Source organism: Typopeltis vanoorti, chromosome 8, assembly GCF_054136105.1.
Source record: "Typopeltis vanoorti isolate ZY-2024b chromosome 8, IOZ_Tvanoo_1.0, whole genome shotgun sequence".
NCBI lineage: Eukaryota > Metazoa > Arthropoda > Arachnida > Uropygi > Thelyphonidae > Typopeltis > Typopeltis vanoorti.
In genome coordinates, this window is record NC_143556.1 from 131,727,395 (window position 1) to 131,750,849 (window position 23,455).

At 37.9% G+C, this 23,455-nt stretch overlaps 1 protein-coding gene across 10 annotated transcripts in view; it reads right to left on the reverse strand.

Annotated features, from left to right (window-relative positions):
• The window catches only part of LOC150104358 (intermembrane lipid transfer protein VPS13A-like), a 2,072,875-nt gene that overhangs the window by 548,652 nt on the left and 1,500,768 nt on the right, over positions 1-23,455 (reverse strand). For all 10 annotated transcript variants that reach the window (XM_090396324.1, XM_090396319.1, XM_090396320.1 and 7 more), the window contains 2 exons: positions 12,447-12,561; positions 2,877-3,011 (listed from right to left, as the gene is read on the reverse strand). In XM_090396324.1, coding sequence (XP_090252450.1) covers positions 2,877-3,011; positions 12,447-12,561 — 250 coding nt within the window. The remainder of the gene's footprint in view (positions 1-2,876; positions 3,012-12,446; positions 12,562-23,455) is intronic.

The window sequence follows — 23,455 nt, forward strand, 5'->3', positions numbered from 1 at the left end:
TGATTGTTTTGGCAGATGTGAATGTTCTCAAATGTGAGAAACACGCAATGAGAGAAGATGTGTAAGAGTTGATCACAGGAGCGGAACAGAAGATTGAGAGAGTAAAGAGCGAGTCTGTTGCCTCATTATGACAGGACAGAACAGAAAAGATGAGCCATAGTTGCTAATGCAGGAGAAATAGTGAATGTTTCAATAATGAAATGCCTCGAGTTGGCATATATATATTGAAAAGAATTATAACACTGGAGGAAAACTCATGTAAAAAACTTTATTAGCACAGAATTTTCATGAAAGGTAACAAAAATATTCATTTTTGAATGTTTTAAAAAATTTAAAATTCAGTGGTTTTAAAACATTCACTATGTGTTCACTAATGCCTTGCACATAAGGGATAGAAATGTGAATTATTTCTTCTATATTTGAAGAGATAGAGACACCATAACTGCTAAAAGTTCTTTTGATAAAGAATCCTTAAAATCATAAGTTGTTTAATCTGAGTCTCAGGTCTGGCTTAGTCCCGAAGGTGTGGAAAGAGGGGAAAATAGTTTCACTGCATAAAGGAGGATCCAAGACTACGGTTGCAAATTACCGACCGATCAGCATATCAGGAGTCGTTGTCAAGGTCTTAGAGAAAGTAGTCAAGGGAAAAATACAGGAATGGATTGATGAAAACGAGATACTGTACAGGGGACAGCATGGCTTTGTGAAGGGTAGATCATGCTTCAGTAACTTGCTCAAGTTGTATAACAAGGTGACGGCTGAACTGGATAAGGGAAATGGGTTTACAGTGATACTGCTGGACCTGGCAAAGGCGTTTGACAGGATACAACATGGAATACTAATCCGTAAACTACAACATATGGGAATGGATATAGGGTTGGTGAGGTGGATAGGTGGTTGGTTGATGGAGAGATATCAAAGAGAAGTTTATTCAGGAGTAGAGTCCAAAAGACGGCCTGTGACTAGTGGTGTGCCGCAGGGTTCTGTTCTTGGACCACTGCTGCTTAATCTGTTCATTAATGATATAGGGAAGGATCTAAGTGGAACAATTAATTTGTTCGCTGATGATGCAAAGTTTGGTAGGGCAATAGTGAATGCAGAAGATGTCAAAGTCTTGCAGGATGACTTAGATAGATTGGAGTTCTGGGCTAAGGAGAATGGATGTCAATTTAATGTGACAAAATGTAAGGTTATGCATTTTGGGGTGAAAAGATTAGCAGCAGTATACCACATTGGTGGAACTGTACTCCAAGAGATTGATGAGGCCAGGGACTTGGGAGTGTTGGTGGATAGGGACATGAAGTTTAGGGGGCACACTGCAAAAGTAGCTAAATCAGCTCATCAACTCACTTGGTTGTTTGAAAAATACCTTGACGAGCAGAGACAAGCAAGTTATTGTACCTCTGTACCGAGCCTTGATAAGACCTCATCTCGACTACTGTGCCCAGATTTGGTCACCTCAGTTCCTTCTTGATGGGGAGGAGGTGGAGAGGATCCAGAGGCGAGTGACTAAGATGATAACAGGTCTATGGAATGAACCATATGAGAACAGGTTGAAGATTTGTGGGTTGCAGAAACTAGTTGATAGGCGGAGGAGGGGAGATATGATCGAGACATTCAAATTGCTAAAGGGATTCTATAGGATTAATTCAGAGGATATTTTTGAGATCAGGACTGGTGGTGGGAGAACTAGGGGACACCTATGGAAGGTGGGCAAGAGTGTGGTTAACAGGTGTGTTAGAGCTGGGTTCTTTACTTTTAGAGTGGTAAATGAGTGGAATAAGCTGCAAGAGTCTGTTGTGGGTGCTATGATGGTGAACGAGTTCAAGACAAGGTATGATAGATATTGTGAGAATATAATCGCATAGTTGTGTGGACATGATGTTTAGGGCCTCCCTCGATGAGTCTAACCACTCGTCTCTCGAAATTCTCCTACCCCTGATGCAACAAGGTCGGCTATCATAATATCTAAGTCACTAAGTTCCTGCATTGCCTACAATTTGCACATATATACACTTCCCGTTCTGTCTCCCGCCACATATCCAACTGCTGGAATGCATACATACCACAAGCTCCGCAGCCACAAAATCCTGTACTATGTTATGCAAAATAGAGTCCTTAAATTGTGGAGAACTTGGTGACATGCCATTTGCAATTGGAGCTGTGGCTGCTTCCATCATTCAAATTGTGCTGAGGAACTATCACAACTAAACCCTAAATACTACGTTAAATACTATGTTATATGCTCTACTGTAACTAATTTACTTACATGATACTATAAATATAAACTATATTCAATTATACTAAATAAGCATCCATGGAAGTTAAGGTTGTTCTCAGTCAAGAAAGGGGTAAGAGCTAGGTTTTTCTCCCAGAGAGGTGAGTGGAATAATTTGTCTTTAGGGGTAGTGATTGCATCTGGTGTAAATGAATTTAAGGGAAGGTATGATAGCTGGGTTGGGTAATTTACAGCCTCCCTCGATGAGTCCTTGACTCCCTGGAGGTCTCAAATAATATTAATAATAATAATTAATTAATGAGATTTTTTATCCCTTCACCTCACATAGTACTGCAAACTTCATTCCCTGACAGAGCTATTTATATTTCTAGTTATCTGATTCCGACTTTTTTTTTATTTATGACAAGTATTATTAATTAATTTTATTTGATTCTAATATCTTTTTTAATTTTGAATTTTTTTCTTTATTGCAGCTTATTTATTTTTGCATAAATATATGTATCCTCATTCATTCTATGTTATTCTTAGTCCTGAAAAAAGAAGTGATGTTCTGAAATGTATCTATGATGTAAGGTATAGCTGCATTTAGCAGTTTTTCTAAAACACAAAATTCCTATAAAAAAATAAAAAAATTTACTTTGCAGCAAATTTCCATGGAATAAGGAAGCAAGTTGTGAATCACCACAGGAGGATAAAAATGAAGAGTATAATTAGGAACTAATTTGGTTCCTACAGCAGGAGTTTTTAAATTCTTGTTTTCAGTGCACACCACCTATAAGAAAAAGAATATATAACTGAATTAATACAAAAATTATTAAATAAATTTTACTCAAATGAAACTGACAAAATGAAGCAGAAAAATAAATTACAAGACTAACATTAACTAATTAACAAAAGCTTAATTTAATATGCAATTAAATGAAGCCAATTTGGTAGATTCAGTGGATAGTAATTTTGCTATCCAAGCAATAGAATGCTCGATTCGAATTCCACTATAGTATGAATGTTTCTTCAAGCAGCCTTGTGGGAGATGATTTTCAAGTGATATATGATTTTCATTTCACAATGTGAAATAACTCTGCATACTGAAATTAAGAAGTAGATAGGGAGATGTTTTATCATCTTGTAATTAAGCTCATCAGGCCCTGCATTGATGGCATGGGGTAGAGGGATTAAAAGAATTTATCAGTTCCTCTTTAAAGGTCAAAGTGTATGGCTCTAATGCAACTGAAGAGAATAGTTTAGTCTCTGATTCTCTTGTTATATACCTTGAATATCAAAAAATCAAAAATACAGGAAGATAAGAAAGGCTTGATAAGATTCTGGCAAAGCTTTCTCCTAAGGTGTTTAAAATTGCTTGGATTACCTAAATATCCATTACGTTCCATGGTGAATAAATAGAATGCTTGATATTTACCTTTCAAGTTCCAGCTTTTATCTGATGCCAATTTTACACTTCATGAATGACAGAAGGAAACTGGATCCACAATTGTTTTTGACTATGACATCTATTGTAATGTGTTTTGGCCTGAGTAAGCTATGAGATTTGATGTGGTAGGGTATCTTTGAATTGTATTCCATGTTCTGAGAGCAGATTGTAAGTCTATTGCAGAATATGAGAACACACTGGATCCATTATTATGAAGAGAGGGATTAAGGTTACTCATAGGAAGTAAGACCTGAGGCAGCTGCACTATAAAATTGACAATATCAATCAGATTTAACTCGGAATCTGGCAGTAAGTAAATGGAACATACTGTAATAAACCCCACTGACAGGAGAATGGCAACTATTTCTGGAGAAACATTAAGCTAAACATCTTAAAGAAGTGTAAATGTCCAACAGAACAACAATTCTCCATGGTTCATCTCTAGTTCTGTTCTAGAATAATAATGAGATGCTTTAAGGTGGAATCCTCATATCCGTAAGTTAAAATTGGATTGAACATTGACTAGTTTAGTGTTCTGACTAATTTCTCTCTTATTCCCTTGTCTATTTCCATATTTAATTTGCCATCTTAACTAAAAATATTGCCTAAATAGATGAAATATTTTACTTTTTTTACAGGTTCTCATTCAGGATCCAGTTGATGTTTTTAATGCTTCTGTTTATTTTCACTCTCTTCGTCTATTGCTGCTTTTCATACCATATTTAGTACAGTAGTTATTCAATTTAGTCAGAAAATATGAAGAGCAAGATTTATTTTCACACTCTTTAAAACTATATCAGGAGCAAATGTTAGAGGCATGACAGGCAGTTTGGATATGCCAATATTTTAGATATTGAAAGCATCTGTGCAGATTAGAGATGTACAGCATAACAGGTCAGATGAGATTCTTGCTTTTAGTGATGTTGGAGGATTGGATGTCTTAAAAGTAAGGATCATGTGATCATCACCACATATGAGGATGCACCTCATATATGTCACTTCTTCATCTTTAAGCTCTGAACCTCCACATATGGAACATTAAGGATAACCTATTCTGTTATTGACCTCTAATAGATGCATATTTTACAAGGTATTGACATCATGTTATTATTATTATCATGCCAGCCTAGTGTTGGCCAAGTGGTTAGTGTATCCGCTCTCCAGCCAAAAGGCTGCGGGTTCGAATCCTGCTGTAGGCATGGATGTTTGTGATTGTCTGTGAAAATACTAGTGGTGGTGATGTGTGGTAGATGCCGTTGGTGTAGTTGCAGTTCGCTGTAGTTGTTGGAGACAGAGAGCTGTAAAGCAGGTGCCATCCCTCGATGAGTCTTTGGACTCCCTTTAGGTATCATGTAATAATAATAATAATTATTAACATCTATGCCATGGAGTTGGAGATTCAACATGGGAGGCACATGAGATTGCACACAAGTTGCTCATCCAATTGAGCTTTAAACTGATTCAATGTGTCAACATCCACAACATACTCAGGCAATGCATTCCACTCACTAACCACTCTCCATGCAAAGAACATTTGCTCACACCTACCTTATACAGTTTCCAGCGATGGCCTCTTGTTCAATCTCCCTCCCCTTCTATGAAAAATCTCTTCCGTGTCATATTGATAACAAGCCCTGAATAGCTTATGTGTCTCAATCATATCATATCTCAACCCCTTCTACCTTTCCATGAGGCTTTGCATTCTTACATTCTCTTAATTTGACCACATACTCCACATTCCAAAGACCACAGACCACTTTTGTGAATCTTCTCTGGACCCTTTCCAAGATATCCTCATCACAGGGAAAACCCAGCAACCAAATCTGTGCACAATAATCCATATCAGGCCTGATCAAGACTTTATGCAATAGCATCATAACCTCTCTATTTCTGCATGTCAGAGTCCTCTGCATCATTGCCATTATCCAATGTTACGTCTTCACAACTTGTGCAATGTGGCTGATGAATTTCAGGTCCTTGTCCACCACCACTCCTAGATATCTCATCTCTTCTACTTCCTTTATAGTTTCCCCACCAAGTGTATACTTTGTATCCCATCATTCCCTAACAAATCTCAATACCTTACACTTTGCAACACTGAAGTGATAGTTTCACTTACCTGCCAATTCATGCAACCTATTCAAGTTCTCTTGTAAGGCCATAACATCCACTCGACTTTGCATTGCTTTCTCCAGTTTTGCATTATCTGCAAATAGCTGCATATCACTAGGTAAACCCATCCCAATATCATTAGCATACAAAATGTACAACAATGGCCCCCAAAACTGATCCTTACGGTACACAACTAGTGACCTTCCTCTTTCGGTATACTGCACCCCATATACAACTTTCTGATACCTATCTGACAGCCAATCACTGATCCAACTTAGAAGTTGTTATCCAATCCCTTTACCAGTTTGTCGTGTGACAGTCTAACAAAAGCATGTGCGAAATCGAAGTACACCACTGTATATATATCTCCCCTGTCCATGGTATTTGTCACCTTGTTACAGTACATAAGTATCTTAGTAAAACATCATCTTCCTTTAACAAAATCATGCGGATAAACATAGAGAATAGTGCTGTTATCCACCCATTTCTGTATCCTACTTCTCACCAATATCTCCAGTACCAATATCTCCAGTACCTTTAACAAGAATATCATCAGAATATACTTCTTAAACTGTTTGGGGAGATCGTGGCAGTCTTTCTAAACACTTCTGAATAAAGAATAATGACATTTTCCTTACTGCCTGATGAGAAACACTGACTCATTTATGTGTGTTGGATGTTTTTTTTTTTTTTTCTGTTATTTAGCGATACATCTACAGTACTTGGTTGAGGTCTTGTAGTCCCAGGAAAATTTTAAAATGAAGACTGAATTCCTGCTCAAAGGATTTTTTATTTGATGCCAGAGATCCTGCTCACCATAGAGCCCAACATGGATGTCCACTATCTGGCAAAGAAATGAATACACTTGGAAGTCAGTGTTAAGCCAGATGGTATACCAGCTCTGTAGCAAGCCGTGGGCCCTGCCCTCATACCATGGGGTAGGAACATACTACAACAAGAGTTACCCTAGTAGGCAAGCCTATTAACTGATTGATTTTAGTCAGGCCATTCAAAATAACCCATCTTGCTGAAGCAGGGATGAAAGTAATGCATGACTGCTAGGATCCCTTTTTCCAGATTTCCATGGGTTGCATTGCACAATAAACATGGCAGCAAGCCATGTGACCATGGTCAGGAAGAGAGAATAGTAAAAAAAAAAAAAAAAATGTTGAGCAAAGAATAATGGAAGAAAAACAAAGAAAAAGAGGAAGAAAGAAAAGGGCCAGCACCATCACCGGGAGATATACTCCTTCATGAATAGATGCCTCATGTGGAGTGTAAGGTTACACACACTACACACCTCAAGGTGTTGTGCTTGTGGCATGTCTGCATCCTGAAAATTCAAAACGTGGCAGATAAGAGATGGGATAGTGCATATCTGCATAAAATGTAAAGAACAGAAATATTATTATTATTATTATATCACACCTCCAGGGAGTCCAAAGACTCATCGAGGGAGGGCATCTACTCTACAATTCCTCGTCTCACTGCTCCACCAACCTTCATCATCTAACACCAACGCCATCTACTGCCGACTTCCACCACTAGTACTTTCACAGACAATGCATCAGAAATGAGTGAGTGCAGGAAGATATGAGTAGCTTTATAGAGGTGTGGAAGATGATGACATGGATACAACATTAAAAAGTATATTAGATTGTGTTGATTGGATGGGTAAATCTTAAATGTGTTTGAGATTGGATTGGGATGTTTGGAGAGAAAGAGGTACTGAGAGAAGAATTGAAAAGTATGAAAATGAGTTGAGAAGGATGAAGGAAAGCAAGTAAGTAAGAGAACAAGGAGGGAAAGAATGCAGGTGAGCAAGGAATGAATAGGTCTGTGAGATGTGATATATGAAGGCTCAATGATTTGCGATGTGTGAAACAGAATGACAGAGGAGCGCTTGCGAGAAGGAGCAACAGAGAGTGTGTGTGTCTGTGAAGTGTGGAAAGGATGATATTCATAGTGGATATAAATGACCTAGCAGTTAGTTGCTTATGGCAATAGATCTGAGGTTACATTACAGATTGTTCAACAGAAAAGTGTGAGAGGGAAGATACTGAATGTACTGCCCAGGTTAATGACCTGATAGCAAGAATGTCAAAAGAGAAGTTTGGAATATGTGGATGCTTGGAGTGTTTGATGACTGAAGAGATGGGCTACATTTGAACATGTAAAGACATAGGCATCTGGAGAGATTTTTGTTCTCTAAGCAAGTGAGAGTGCTAGGGCAGGAAAACTATAGTTGCCAGAGAGGAGAGTGGCAGAGATAACCTCCCTTGGAAATAGTTACTTGGAAGGTGGAGAATGTATGGTATATCACAGAGCTCAATGGACTTTGGAGGTAATAATGGTGGGTACAGGAACAGAGATAAGGATGTTGCTTCTCTATACAAATACCAGGAGTATATCAAGTATGAATTGTTGACATTAACAGCCTCGATCCGTCCAAAGATTGTTAGAATCAGTGAAACATGGCTGACAGAAGTGGATTTTCTGACAGTAGACAGGGTAGCATATTTTGGCAGTATACAAAGGAGAAGTGGTGGAGCTTGTGGTTAGAGTTGTGTCCTCCGGGAGTAGAGAATGGTACTAATGATTTGGAGAGAGAGAGAGAGTGTGTGTGTGTGTGTGTGCGTGTGTGTGTGTGTGTGTGTGTGTGTGTGTGTGTGTGTGTGTGTGTGTGTGTGTGTGTGTGTGTGTGAGGTGTAGGTGGTCAGGACAGGATACTTGCTAGGATGTTGCTATAGGCCAGGGAACACAGAGAGCAAAGAGCAGAAGATGTTTAGCAAGTTGGGCAAGTGAAAAACAAGTAACTGTTGTGGGAGATTTTAACTACTGCAGTATAAACTGGGGAGAGGAAATGGCATGTAACAATAAAAGACTGGAATTCTTGAGCAAATATCACTGAGGCAACATGTAGTAGAGGGAACACAAAGTTCAAGTATTTCGAAATTAGTCCTAGATGCGTAAGACTAATTTCAAATTCGGGTTCTGATTGTAACTGGGATTGTCATTCTTGTCCTCAACTGGAGAATTTAATGACCATTCAGTCTTGGCTTGGAGGATGTGCACACATGTAAAATATCAAGCATAATTATAAGGCAGGTGATTATAATAATCTTAGACATATGCATGGATATAAGAATTTGAAGGGAGAGATATCACCACCACCATTGCATGGGAAAGAGGAAAGAATTATTTTTCAGAAATGGCAAATTGCATACATCAAGTAAAAAAGTTAACAGATTTTGGTATAAAATGGATGAATGATGAAATCAAACAGGAACTGCAGATGAAGCAGTGGGTATTGAAAAGTATAAAGAGAGGGTAGAGAGCAGTTGTGTGAGGAATATATATCATTTGGGAAAGTAACTAACACAGTAAGGATGATAAAACTGAAATATGAAAACATCAGCCTGCAATCCAAGAAAAATTTCTAAGTATTTCTAAGATTGTTATGTGGCCAGAAGGGGGGAGAAATGATTAGTGATATTGTTAGATAGAAATGGGGATTGAGTGGCCAATGCATGTAATGTAGTAGACTTGTTTAATGATCATTTTATTGGGGAGAGGGATCACAAGAGAGTTCAAAGTTTAGAACTGCAAGAGGAGAATTGTGTTTTGAATACTAAGTACTATAGATATCAAGGCAGTGGGACTTAATGTGATTTCACTGCATTTTAAGAGAATGTCCTAAAGAACTGACAGCTCCACTGAACTGGCTTTTAGATGAAATGTTGGCTATAGGAAAGGTACTCAAGGAGTGAAAGAATTGCAGGCATCAACCTATAACTGAGTTTGTATTTCTCTTGGGCTTAATAAGATTTTGAAGAAATTAGAATGAAATTGCATACAAAACTGGGGAGACAAAAAGATAATATTATCCATGAGGTTTAGTATGGGATTGTTAAGGGATACTCTTGTTTCAATAATCTGATTGCCTTCTATAATAAAGTATCAAAAGTAGTTAAATAATAATAACCTGATATACACACACACACACACATATATATATATATATATATCAGGTTATTATTATTATTATCATCGTGGGAGGGAATCTACTCTCCAACTCTGTCTCCACCAACTACATCAATGCGATCTACTGCCAACTACACCACTAGTATTTTAACAGACACTCACAAACATCTATGTCCGCAGTGAGATTCGAACCCACAGTCTTTTGGCTGGAGAGTGGATACGCTAACCATCGGTCAACCAGGAAGCCAACTGGATTGGAGATTAAGATAGATATTTGAGAGATGTGTATGATGGAGCAGTAAAAGGAAGAAGCTCAAGGGTGGGATTCTGCATGGTTCAGTACTATTTAATCCTTATATCAATGACATTGTTAGTAGATTCCAGGGGAATATTCAGTGATTTAAAACATTATGAAGTTGGGAAGTGTTACTAGTGATAGTGCCAATGTTTTGAAATTTCAGGAGGATTAGAACAAGGTGGAAATGTGGATGAATTACTGGATATGTGACTTTAATCAAAAGAAATGTAAAGGTCTTGAAATTTGGGGTTAATCGATAGAAAGTCACATACTCTATTGGTCATAACTATATTAGAGGAAATGGAGGAGGCAATGTATCTTGAGGTGATAGCCAATAAAAAGTTGAAGTTTTAAGGGCATATCAGAAATGTGTAAATGTAACCAATCCATGGGATTACTAATTTAGGACATCAACCAGCAGAGATAAGAGTGATGATTCCATTATAAAATCGTGTTCAGACCATATTTAGATTACTATACTCAGATCTGGTTACCTCAGTTTGAAAAGGATAAATTAATCTAAATTGACGATACAAACTAGTAGAGCAGAGTTTGATGGATAGAAGATAAAAAGAAAAGAAAGTTCAAGATATTGAAACCTTTGGGAGCACTATGGAATGCATTGCTTGGGGTAGTAAGAACATGAATTATGTAAAAGTTGAAGGAATGGTATGATAGCTTTGTTGTCTAAGATGGAAAGTCCACAGTGAGTCATGTGAATCTAGGGAGATCCTGAATTATAATAATATTACTAATAATTTGCTCATCAAATAACTAGGTATGATAACATAATACTGTACCTAAAGTCATTTGACACATTTACCAGTTGAATGGAAAGATAATTGAAGATTCATTCATTTAAAGGTTAGATCATTTGAAAAATGACTGTATTTTTGTTGTTGTTGTTCAGACTCTTAAATATATAATGAATAAGTGTCAAAATTTAAGCTCTTCACCATGTTTATAGTATCATGGGTAGGACAAGGGTTATGTAAATTGGAAATGCTGCTCTAAAGACAAAAGATAAAACTTTCGAATCACTTCAGAACCCCCAATACATACGGGGTAAGGGGGTCTTACACAGGGCCAGCCATCTTGGGGGTGCAATGCACCCGGGCCCCACGATCGAGTGGGCACAGTCAGTACAGATTTGCGGAAACGTATTATATTTCGAATGTGTTTTTTGTTTTATATTTTGTATTATATTTCGAATGTGTTTTTTCTTGTGCCAAAATCATTTGCATGTATAGTTGTAGAAAGTATTTTACCTTGGGTATAATAAATGTTAAAGATACCAAGCTATTTTAAACCTGGTTTTACTCCATTTCCCAAGTAAGCAAACAGACAAATAAGTCAAGTTTGCGCCTGCAAGTGTTGCAAGTCTAGCTGACCCTGCACGTAGTACAAGACCAAGGCAACTCATGGTAAAAGTAGAATAAGCTCTGATCACCAATCTTAATATTTACCCTTAATGCAAAGCACATCTCCTGGAGGAGATGTATGATGCTTTGTATTAAAGGCAAGGGGCCACTACCCAGACTGGTTTCGACCTTTATTGAGGTCTCATCAGTTGGAGCCAGGCTAGATATACCAAGATTTTAGTAATACAGAGCTTATAAGTATTTTAACAGAACAAGTTACCATAAGGTGTTCTAACCTTATTAAATAAAAATCTCAGGAGGAGATATAAATGTAGAAAGTATTTTACCTTGGGTATAATAAACGTAAAATTAAAGATACCAAGCTATTTTAAACTTTTTGCGCCTGCACGTAATGCAAGGCGCAAACTTGACTTATTTGTCTGTTTGCTTACTTGGGAAATGGAGTAAAACCAGGTTTAAAATAGCTTGGTATCTTTAACATTCATTTGCAGGTAAGAGGTTTTACAATACGTTTATTTCAAATCCTTTAATTTTTACCTTTGAAAAATATTTTAGGGCCCCAAAAGGTTTCTTGCACCCGGGCCCATTTATAGAGAAGGCCGGTCCTGGTCTTATACCAGGTAATAAAACTTACATCATCTAAAATATTTCAAATATTTCCTTATGAACCATCCTTTCTTTCTCAAAATTTCTATTGTTATTTCTTTCTCCCCCCCTCCTCCTATTTTCTTAAATTTCAGTATACAGTGATTTATCAATTGCTTACTCCTAATTGCTCTAATCTCCTGAATTCATATACATACATTGTTGTGGTAGCTTTTAATTTTAAGTTACATTTGAAGTAAATGTTTATATTTAAAATAATTAACTTTATTTATCAGTCATAAAATAAACAAAGTAAATCAACTGTTGGAAATTTTTTTTTTTTTTTGTTTTTTGAAATGCTGATAGCCTACAAAATGCTTTTAATGAAACATATTAATTAACAAAAATGGCACTTACCTGAATTGCAAACTTCATGTTAGAAAGATTACTGCAGGGACAATCTAAAAATTTCTTATTATTCTGTGAAACACTTATGTCTTGCCACCAGAGGCCATCAGAACTGACTCCATACCTAAGAAATAATTGTTGTCACTGTGCATTTGTTTTATGCAGATATATAATTACATTGCATAAAAATATACTTATTTTGAAATTAAATAAAAAGTAGTGGGATGGGATAACTTGACTGAAAAATTTCTTAACCTGAGAATGCTGAACTAGAACAGCTCATGATGACTACAGCAATTTTGAATTTGGTAGTGATATATTGTAAATATCTACGAATGGCATTACATATATTTGTTCATAATCACAGGTGTAATAGTGAAGCTTCAAAAATAATTCCTGAAATTACCTTTTTTTTTTTTTAATGGAAAGAGTGTTCAGTTATCATGTCAGAGTCAGTATTAAATGGATTAGTGTGCTGATATGAAGAAATTTCATAGTATACTACCTGATGAGTGATGTATTGTAGTACATACATTTTCTTACCTCAGCAAATTGTACAATGCATGCAACTATTATTATTAGCAGGATTCATAGATCACCTTAGAGTTTTAGGGCTCATCAAAATAAGTCACCACCATGTAACAAAATTATCATCATCATTCTGCAATTTAGGCTCACTGTCCTGCAGCACAGCTGTAGCTGTAAGAAAGTCATGACATTTGCTTGTTGCTGGAAAGAGCTATTTTTTTCCAGTCTAGGATATGAGGAACTTTTCTATGAGCTTTTTTGACTCAAAGTGAAATAACCAGTCTCATACTTGTAGTTCACAAGGATTTATTTCCTTCCTGAAAATGTGTTTTTGTTTTTCATTTTGCAAAATAGGAAACTGACTAGGAATATTCACAAGTAATAAACAAGATATACTGGCCACAGAGCTTTAGTTGATCAATTTGTGATGGTGATCAGCAGATCAATCTGTGCATCAAATGTGACCTGAAGAATGCTACATTATGGTCCAAAATGTAGCCTGAAATATAAAACAACTATCTGTTTATTTTGTCATGTCAGTGTTCTTCTCATCATTAAAGTAATCCATTGTACTACTTTCAAAGTTTTGCTAAAGTGCTCCCTAAATATTTGCTCTTTGTCCACTATCATCTGTATGGTATATAATATGCTCAAACTCCTTTAATGTATCAACCAAAACAAATACACAACATTCAATTCTTATTTTCCTAATTGTACCTTAAAAATAATTCTACAGAGCTATAGTATAAATTTTAAGTTTTAAAAGAGGTATACCGTGAGTGGACATATCGATATAAAATTAATAACGGAAAAAAAAAAACTCACGTACAAAAATTATTTAATAGTATAATTTTCGCCTATGTGTCACAGGCATCTTCAGTATATTAAGCTCAAATTAAACAATAACTGATAATTCCAAAAAGCGCCACCTAAGTAGCTGGTGTAAGATAACTAAAAAGGTCAATAACTTTCCTTAAAAAAAAAAAAAAAAAAAAAAAAAAAAAAAAAAAAAAAAAAAAAAAAATCAATGCAATAAAAAGTTAGGAAAGATAAGCTGATTTGTAAAGTACTATCTCACATAAAGGGGATAGACGTAAGCCGTCGGATCTGTTTAAGTTAGGAGAATGAAGTAGAGTTTCACATGTTTCTTTATAAAGGCATTCCATGAGAAACTGACTTTTGTGAAGAACTTTTGTCTTTCTCCAATGAGTAGTTTTAATATGTCTTCCTCTTCAAACACAGAAGAAATAACGTGCATTACTATCCCTTATTTACAAGGCATCAGTGAACGTATAGCAAAAGTTTTAAAACCACTGAATATTTTTGTTGCCTTTAGACCGTTTAGAAAAATCTCCACCTTTCTCACTTCTCCTAAGGACAAGCTTCCACATCTTAATCATCCAGGTGTCTACCAGATTCCGTGCTCTTGTGGATTATCTTATTTCGGACAAACGGGAAGATCTGCCTCTATTCGGCTAGAAGAACACCAATCTTATATTGAATACTTTAAACCTGAAAAGTCTGGGCTTGCAGAACATGCCATCTTCACCAGACACAGAGTTCACTGGAGAAAGACAAAAGTTCTTCACAAAAGTCAGTTTCTCATGGAACGCCTTTATAAAGAAACATATGAAACTCTACTTCATTCTCCTAACTTAAACAGATCCGATGGCTTACGTCTATCCCCTTTATGGGAGATAGTACTTTACAAATCAGCTCATCTTTTCTAACTTTTTATTGTATTGTTTTTTTTTTTTTTTTTTTTTTTTTTTTTTTTAAGGAAAGTTATTGACCTTTTTAGTTATCTTACACCAGCTACTTAGATGGCGCTTTTTGGAATATTGTTTAATTTGAGCTTAATGTACTGAAGCTGTGACACACAGGCGAAAATTATACTATTAAATAATCTTTGTACGTGAGTTTTTTTCCATTATTAATTTTGTATCAGTATAAATTTTATTCTTCAAAGCACTCAAAAACTTTGCATTATCTGTAAACAAGAATGTAAACTAGAATGAAAACATTATCTGTATACATTATAGCCAAAATCTTGCTTAATATCATTATGATAAAACGTATGAAGTTTGAGTTAGGTCTGTGGATGTATGACGTGTTTGAGGGAAGAATGAAATTATACAGGCATGATGTGATGGGTTGCATTTAAGTGGCTTTGGAGTGAGTGTACTGGAGAAAGCTGGATGAAAATACAGTGTATGGAAGTACAGTGTGTGATGCATGCAAGAGATCAGAAGGAAGAGATGAAGGGAAAAATCAGGAAAGTGGTACTGAAGAGACAGAAATGCTTAACAGTGGAAACAGTAGTAGTAGTCTGAAGAGAGAATGAGAATACAAGAGGAACAGGGAAATGGGAGGAGCTCAGGTGGACAGGGAGACATGGCATAGGGAGAGTGGATGTTGAAAGCGGCAGTGAATGTATGTATGAAAATTGAGTATTTTGTGATGTGGGTGGGGAAGTTGAGACTGAGCAGATATGTGGTAAGTGGTAATAAGGGTGAGTGGGCAGGTGTGGCAGAGAAATCACAACCAAGACATGGTTTGGATAGGACTGGCAATAGAGCTAAAGTATCAGAAGTGCCAGAAATATCACAAGGGAGATGAAATGGTTTCAGTGATGAGTTTATCATTGGAATAAGTGAAACATGGTTGAATGAAGATGATATCATAACAGGAATAGAAATGGAACAATATAGTATTTTTCACAAAATGGAAAGGGCAAGAAGGGAGGGGGGGGAAGTCTGCTGATAGCAGGGGAATTAAGCACACATAAGGTAGACACAAAAGGGAGAAATAGTGGCAATGGTTATGAGGCAGTGTGGTGTAACATGGAGGATGACAGGAAGACATATTTAGTTGGATGTTGTTATAGGCCTGGAAATGTGAAGGGTGGTGATGAAGAAATGTATAAATAACTTGGATCAGTGAACAAAGGAAGAGTAATTATTATGGATGATTTTAATTATGGCAGTATAGATTGGAATGAAGAGATAGCATTTGGGAATAAGGAAAATGAATTTCCCCGAGTTCTTGAAAGATAACTATCTCAAGCAGCACATAAAGGAGAGCATGCGAGGATCGAGAGTTCTAGATCTGATCATTTCATCAGCGGATGTAATTGTGAGAGGGGTTTCACACTTTCCTGCAGGTGGTGAAAGTGACCATGAAGTGATCACCTGGGTTGTAGCCTAGCCATATGCATACGTTTGTGAGAAATATATGTAAAATTATAAGGCTTGAGATTATGACAAAATGAAGTTAATGAAGGAAAGTGGAAGAACGGTTACTGCTGCAGAAGACATTGTTGAGTTATTAAGTGATCAATTTATAAGTGTGTTTCATCTTGATCAGGGTGGAATGATGAGGAAATAAAGTGTAGAGGGCATAGAATGGGATGGCTTAATTGTGATTGAGAAGGTGGTATTTGAGGAAATAAATAAACTTGATGTCAATAAAGCGATAGGATTTGATGATATATCACCATGCATCTTAAGGGAATGTTCCAGGAAATTGGCAGTAGCATTGACATGCTTCTTTAATAAAATTCTTCCAACAACACAGGTTCCGAGGGAGTGTAAGGATGGTAAAACTGTTCACTGCATAAAGATGGTGATAAGGCTATAGCTTCAAATTATAGGCCGGTCTGCATATCTGGAGTTGAGATGAAGGTACTGGGAGAGAATTTTAAGATGTAGGATACAGAAATGGGTTGATAACAGCAGCATTCTCTGTGGTTATCAGCATGGGTTTGTTAATGGGAGAACATGTTTCACTAACTTACTTATGTACTATAACAAGGTGACAAATACCTTGGACAGAGGAGATGCATATATAGTGGTGTACTTGGATTTTGCAAAGGCTTCTGATAGACTGCCACATGACAAGCTCTTAAATAAATTGAAACAGATGGGATTGGATAACAGACTTCTGAGTTGGATCAGTGACTGGCTGTCGCATAGGTATCAGAAAATTGTATATGGGATTTCAGTATCCCAAAAGAGAAAGGTCAGTAGTGGTGTGCCACAGGGGGTCAGTTTTGAGGCCATTGTTGTTCAATTTGTATGTTAATGATATTGGGATGGATTTAACTAGTGATATGCAGCTGTTTTCAGATGATGCTAAACTGAGGAGAGAGCAATGCAGAGTCAAGCGGATGTTATGGCCTTACATGAAGACTTGAATAGATTGCATGAATGGGCAGGTAAGTGGAACTCTTAGTTCAATGTTATAAAGTGTAAGGTTTGAGATTTGGTAAGCAATGATGCAAAGCGAAGTATACACTTGGTGGGGGAAACTTTAACAGAAGTAGAGGAAATGAGAGAGCTAGGAGTGATGGTGGACAAAGACCTGATATTCAGTGGCCACATTGCACAAGTTGTGAAGATATTAATAATAATCACCAAAGCTGATAAAGGGAACGCCACAGTATTGCTTAACCAAAAGGATTACACAGGTAAGCTGAAAGCTTTATTGTTAGATCGGGCTACTTAACTCCCTATCAAGTACAATCCCACCAACTCACGAATTAGAAAACTCCACAGGCTCCTTAAGAAGGTCACTTCTTGGCCAGTGGAAATCACTTATGGACTCCCAAAAATACATAAGGAAAATGTGCCATTACGTCCCATAGTGGATGGCACTGATTCCCCCCCACATACAAACTAGCTAAACATTTGGCCAAAGCTCTCTCATACTATACTGGCAACACACCTTCACACATAAAAAACCTCAGCCCACTTCAAAGCCAGCATAGAAAACCTTACACTCAAACACGCTGACATAATGGTCAGTTTTGATGTCTCCTCCTTATTCATAAATGTCCCACTCAAAGAATCCTTAGAGCTAATCCAAGCTAAATTTCTTCCCGATATCACAACCCTTTTTCAGTTCACAATGAACTCAGGCTATTTTGTTTGGCAAGGAAAATTCTACAAACAAATAGAGGGGACAGCCATGGGTTCTCCACTCTCCCCACCCTTCGCCAACTTTTATATGGAGACTTTTGAAGCCTTAAACTCTGCCCCACAAAAACCGACCATTTGGCTTCGCTATGTTGATGATGTGTTCATTATTTGGTCACATGGCTCCGATGCACTCCTCTCCTTCCTAACACATATAAACAACCAACACCCTAGAATCAAATTCACCCTGGAAGAAGAAAAAACAACTGACTTCCTTTCTTAGACACACTAGTCACCTGCCAGCCTGATCTAACCTTGGTTTTCTCAGTCTATAGAAAACCCACCCATACAGGCAGATACATTCACCAACAATCTCACCACCTCTCCTCGCAACAATATGGAGTCATTAAGACACTACGCAACAGGGCTAAACTTATCTGTTCAAATGACAATGCCCTAACCACAGAACTAAACCACATTCTCAGCCAATGGCTACCCCCCCCCCCAAAATCCAAAAAAGATTGAAACCAGTAACCCCTCCCCCCTCACAACAAGGATTACTCTGAATCCATCACCATACCCTATATCCGAGGTACCTCGGAAAAAATTACAAAAATCCTAAAAAAACATGATTTAACTTCTTGTTACAGACCATATAAAAAATTAGCATCTCTTATCCACTCTACTAAAGGCCAACCTCTTCCCCCCACCCCATAGACCTACCTGGTGTATACCAAGTCTCTTGCAGCTGTAAGCTGTCCTACTTTGGCCAAACAGGCAGGACAGCCAATATCAGAATTTCAGAACACAAGGACTACATTCGGTTTCACCAGTACAGCTACTCTGGTCTTGCTGACCATGCGCTGGACACCTGCCATAGAATACAGTGGAAGAAAGCCACGATAATACACCGTAGTAAATACACGTATGAAAGGCTTTTCATGGAATCAGCTTCGGCCATAAGAAACAATCCGAACTTCAACAAATTTGGCTGCATGAGACTGTCTCAAATTTGGGAAACCTACATCAGAAGACCTTCAGCCCAGTCGCCCAAGAATACCAACATTACCTGCTAGGGGGCACCATCAGGACTTTAGGAGAAATAATAGCTTCCTGCTGCTTCCTCACTTATTGTTTGTTGTGTCTGTGTGCACGTGTCTTGTTCTTAAGTTTCTTGAAAATGGCAACGTGACATTGCCGAAATATTGAAGTATATTAAAATTTATTTGAATGTATATCCTAGTGATTGAAATTTCCTTAAATTACTTAGGAAAAAAAAAAAAAAAGTAAAAAATTGTGAAGATATTACATATAATAATGGCAATGATGCAGAGGACTCTGACATGCAGAAATAGAGAGGTTATGATGCCATTGTATAAGGCCTTGATCAGGCCTCATATTAATTATTGTGCATATATTTGGTCGCTAGGGTTTAATGGTGACATATCCTGGTCAAGATTCATAAAAGGTGGTCAGTGGTCTTTGGAATGTGGAGTACGAGGACAGATTGAAGGAATGAAAGTTGCAGAGCCTCGTGAATAGGAGGAAGAGGGGGGAATATGATTGAGACATATAAGCTAGTCAGGAGTTGTTATCAGGATTTTTCTATGAAAAATCATAGGAAAGATTTTTCACAGAATGGGAGAGTGGGGGATAGAACAAGTGGCCATTGCTGGAAAATGTGTAAGGACGGTGTGAGCAGAGGAGTGAGGAGTAGGTTCTTTGCATGCGGAGTGGCTGGTGAATGGAATGCATTACCTGAGTGTATTGTGGGTGTAGACACACTGAATCAGTTTAAAGCATGGTTGAATGTGCATTTGGTGCAATAGTGTGTGCCTCCCACAATGAGTCTCTGACTCCATGGAGGTCAAATATTAATAATAATAATAAATTAATCAATAATGATGCTGAAAAGAATCTTGTGAAACATCACTAGTTACATGCTTTTCTAGGACACTATTCCACTCCTCCATATTATTATTATTATTATTATTATTATTATTATTAAACAAGACCTCATGGAGTCAAAGACTCATCTAGGAGGTCCTTTTATCTCACACACATCTCATCATACCGGGTCTTAAACACATTCAAACTCCTTGCAGACACCACACTCTCAGGCAAGGCATTCCAATCATTCACAACTCTGCACGAAAAAAACCTGCCTCTCACTCCCCTACTCACACCCTCTTTATACAGTTTCCAGGGATGACCTCTGGTTCTCTCCTGATCTCCCACTATTCGCTGTAGAACTTCTCCACCATTGATCCTATAGCAACCCCTTACCAACTTGTAGGTCTCTATCATATCTCCCCTCTTCCTTCTCTCCACTAGTCTCTGCAAATTACATCTTTTCAATCTTTCCTCATACTCGACATTCCAGAGGTCAGAAACTACCTTAGTCAGTCGCCTTTGGACCCTTTCCAACATCTCTTCATCCTTCTGAAAACCAGGTGACCAAATCTGGGCACAATAGTCCATGTGTGGCCTAATCAAAGCCTTATACAATGGAACAAGAATCTCCCTACTTCTACACGTCAGTGTCCTCCTCATCATCCCCAGAAGTCTTTGTGTTGTCTTCACAATTTTGGCGATGTGACCCCTAAATTTTAGATCCTTATCCACTATCACTCCCAGATCTCTTATTTCCTCTACTTCCAACAATATATTCTTACCAAGCATAAATTCTGCATCCCATCTTTGTTTTCCAAATTTTAAAACCTTACATTTTGCAACATTGAACTCACATCCCCATTTGCTTGCCCAATCACTCAATTTATTCAAGTCTTCTTGCAAGGCCACAACATCTTCACTACTCTTTATGGTTCGTCCCAACTTTGCATCATCTGCAAACAACTGAATATCTCCATCCAAATCTTCGCCAATATCATTAATATACAAGTTAAATAGTAATGGCCCTAAAACAGATCCCTGAGGCACTCCACTAGTGACTTTCCTTTTCCTGGATATTGCACCCCCATACACAACTTGTTGATACCTATCAGATAGCCAGTCTCCAATCCAATGCACTAATCTAATATCCAACCCCATCTGCTCTAGTTTGACTGTCAACTTATCATGAGGCACTCTATCAAAAGCTTTTGCGAAATCCAAGTATATTACTGTGTATCCTTCTCCTCTGTCCAAGGAAGCAGTCACTTTATTGTAATAAGTAAGTAGATTACTAAAACACGACCTCCCTTTAGCAAATCCATGCTGTCCATCAAAGATTATACCATTGTTGTCAACCCAACTCTGGATTCTAGTTCTCACAAGCTTCTCCAACAACTTAACCACAACACCCGACACACAGATAGGCCTATAGTTTGATGCTTGAGTTCGATCACCTCCTTTATGAAGTGGCACAATCTTGCCCTCCTTCCACTCTTTAGGGACTTGACCAAGTGCAAGACTCGTATTAAAAAAATATGTCAAGGCAGGTGTCAACTCTCTGGCACATTCCTTCAGAATACGCGGTGATATATTATCAAGTCCCACAGCCTTATTTACATCTAGTTTACTCAACTCCCCAAACACCTCTTGCTCACTTACAGTCAGTCTCTCCTCCCCATCATCAACTGCTCTTAATCTCTCCATGAAGTCACATTCACAAGATTGAAAGATCTTTATGAACTGCTCATTAAGTATCTCCACCACACATTCTACAACAGCTGTCTTTATACCATTTCCTCCAATCAATGTCATCCTTCCATAATCATTCTTTCTTTTGCTGGCTACATATCGAAAGAACTCCCTAGGATTCTTTTTAGCTTCATTAGCTAACTGCTGTTCATACCTCTCTTTAGCTACTCTCACCAACCAAGTCACTCTCCTTGTCTGGTCTTTGTAGAACTCATGAAATTGGTTACTTCCACTTCTCTTATGCTGCCTCCACAATGCCCTTTTTCTCTGTATTGCATGCTTAATCTCTTTATTCATCCATCTCACACCTAACTTATTTAACCTTCTCACCCGTGGTATACATTTAGACATTGCATCCACTAAATATTTTTTGAAAATCCCCCAAGCTGCATTGATCTCTTTTCCAGCTAACTCCTCATTCCATGCTACACCTGCAAGCTGTCTCCTGAGCTCTTCATAATCACCCCCTTGTAGTTCCACATATACCCTTTTTTCACAGGGGTCCTTGCACTGCTGGCAACCACCCAAGTAATCACCTCATGGTCACTTTCACCAATTGGTGGATGATTTGATACCTCATTGATAATTACATCCTCCGATGAGATGACCAAATCCAAGACCCTTAATCCTCTTGTGCCCTCTGTTACATACTGTCTGAGGTAGTTATCCCTCAAAAACTCAAGAAACTCATTTTCTTTACTTCCAGTTGCTATCTCTTCATTCCAGTCTATATTGCCATAATTAAAATCACCCATAATGATCACCCTTTTCTTATTTGCTTGGCTTATTTGACTATACATTTCACTATCACCACCATCCACATTACCAGGTCTATAACAACATCCCACCAAGTATTTGATTCTATTCACCTCTATCTCACACCATACTGCCTCAAAACCACTGGCCCCATTTCCCCCTTGCATCTCTACCTTGTATGGACATAACTCTTTCTCTATCATCAATAGCACTCCCCCTCCCTTTTTACCCCTTCTATCCTCACGAAACACATCATACCTTTCCATCTCTATTCCTGTCAGGATGTCATCCTCATCTAACCATGTCTCACTTATTCCGACAATCTCTGGGTGCACAGACGCAATTAGTGCAACCATTTCATCCGCCTTGTTTCTTATACTTCTAGCATTGGTATACAAACACAACAACTCATTTCTGGATCTACAGCTAGTTCCACTGATACCACTCACTCGATGTGATCTCTCCATGCTGGACTGGGGCCATTTCCCTTTCTGCTTCTTCATTTTAGAACCCTTTGCAATTCCATCTGTTTCCTTTTGATCCCTGATCATCCCATTACTCTCCTGCCTACACATTCTCTCACCTCCTCTTGGAGCATCCACCTTTCTCACGCTGTGTATCCCTGTCCACCCTGAGCCTCCCCGTTTCCCTGCTCCTCTTGCACACCCATTCTCTCATTATCTATACTCATACCACTCACTTCCACATTCATTTCCACTCCTTCAATCTCTCCTGTCTTACTCTCCTGCTCTTCCACATCACTCCCCTCTTGATCTGATTCATTCTCTCTATTCACTTCTCTACCTTCCAGCAGCAGTCTCTCCAAGCGACTCACACCATAACCACTCAAATGCAGTCCATCGCTCCCATACAGCTCACTTCGTCCCTCAAACTCATTCCACACATTAACAAACTGTACTCCCATCTCCTCACACATTTCAGCCAGAATATCATTCATAATCCTTGCTCTCCGCCTCATTTCACCACAATCATACCTAGGCAACACACTGACCACCCTTCCTGTCACACTATTCTCCTTTATCTTTCCAAGCAGTCTCCTGACATTCATTTTGACATGCTCTTTGTTCTCTCTCAAATCATTTGTTCCAATTAATACAATTAACTCTTTTGCTCGTTCCCGCCTCATGTTCAATGCCTCAATCACTCTACTCATTT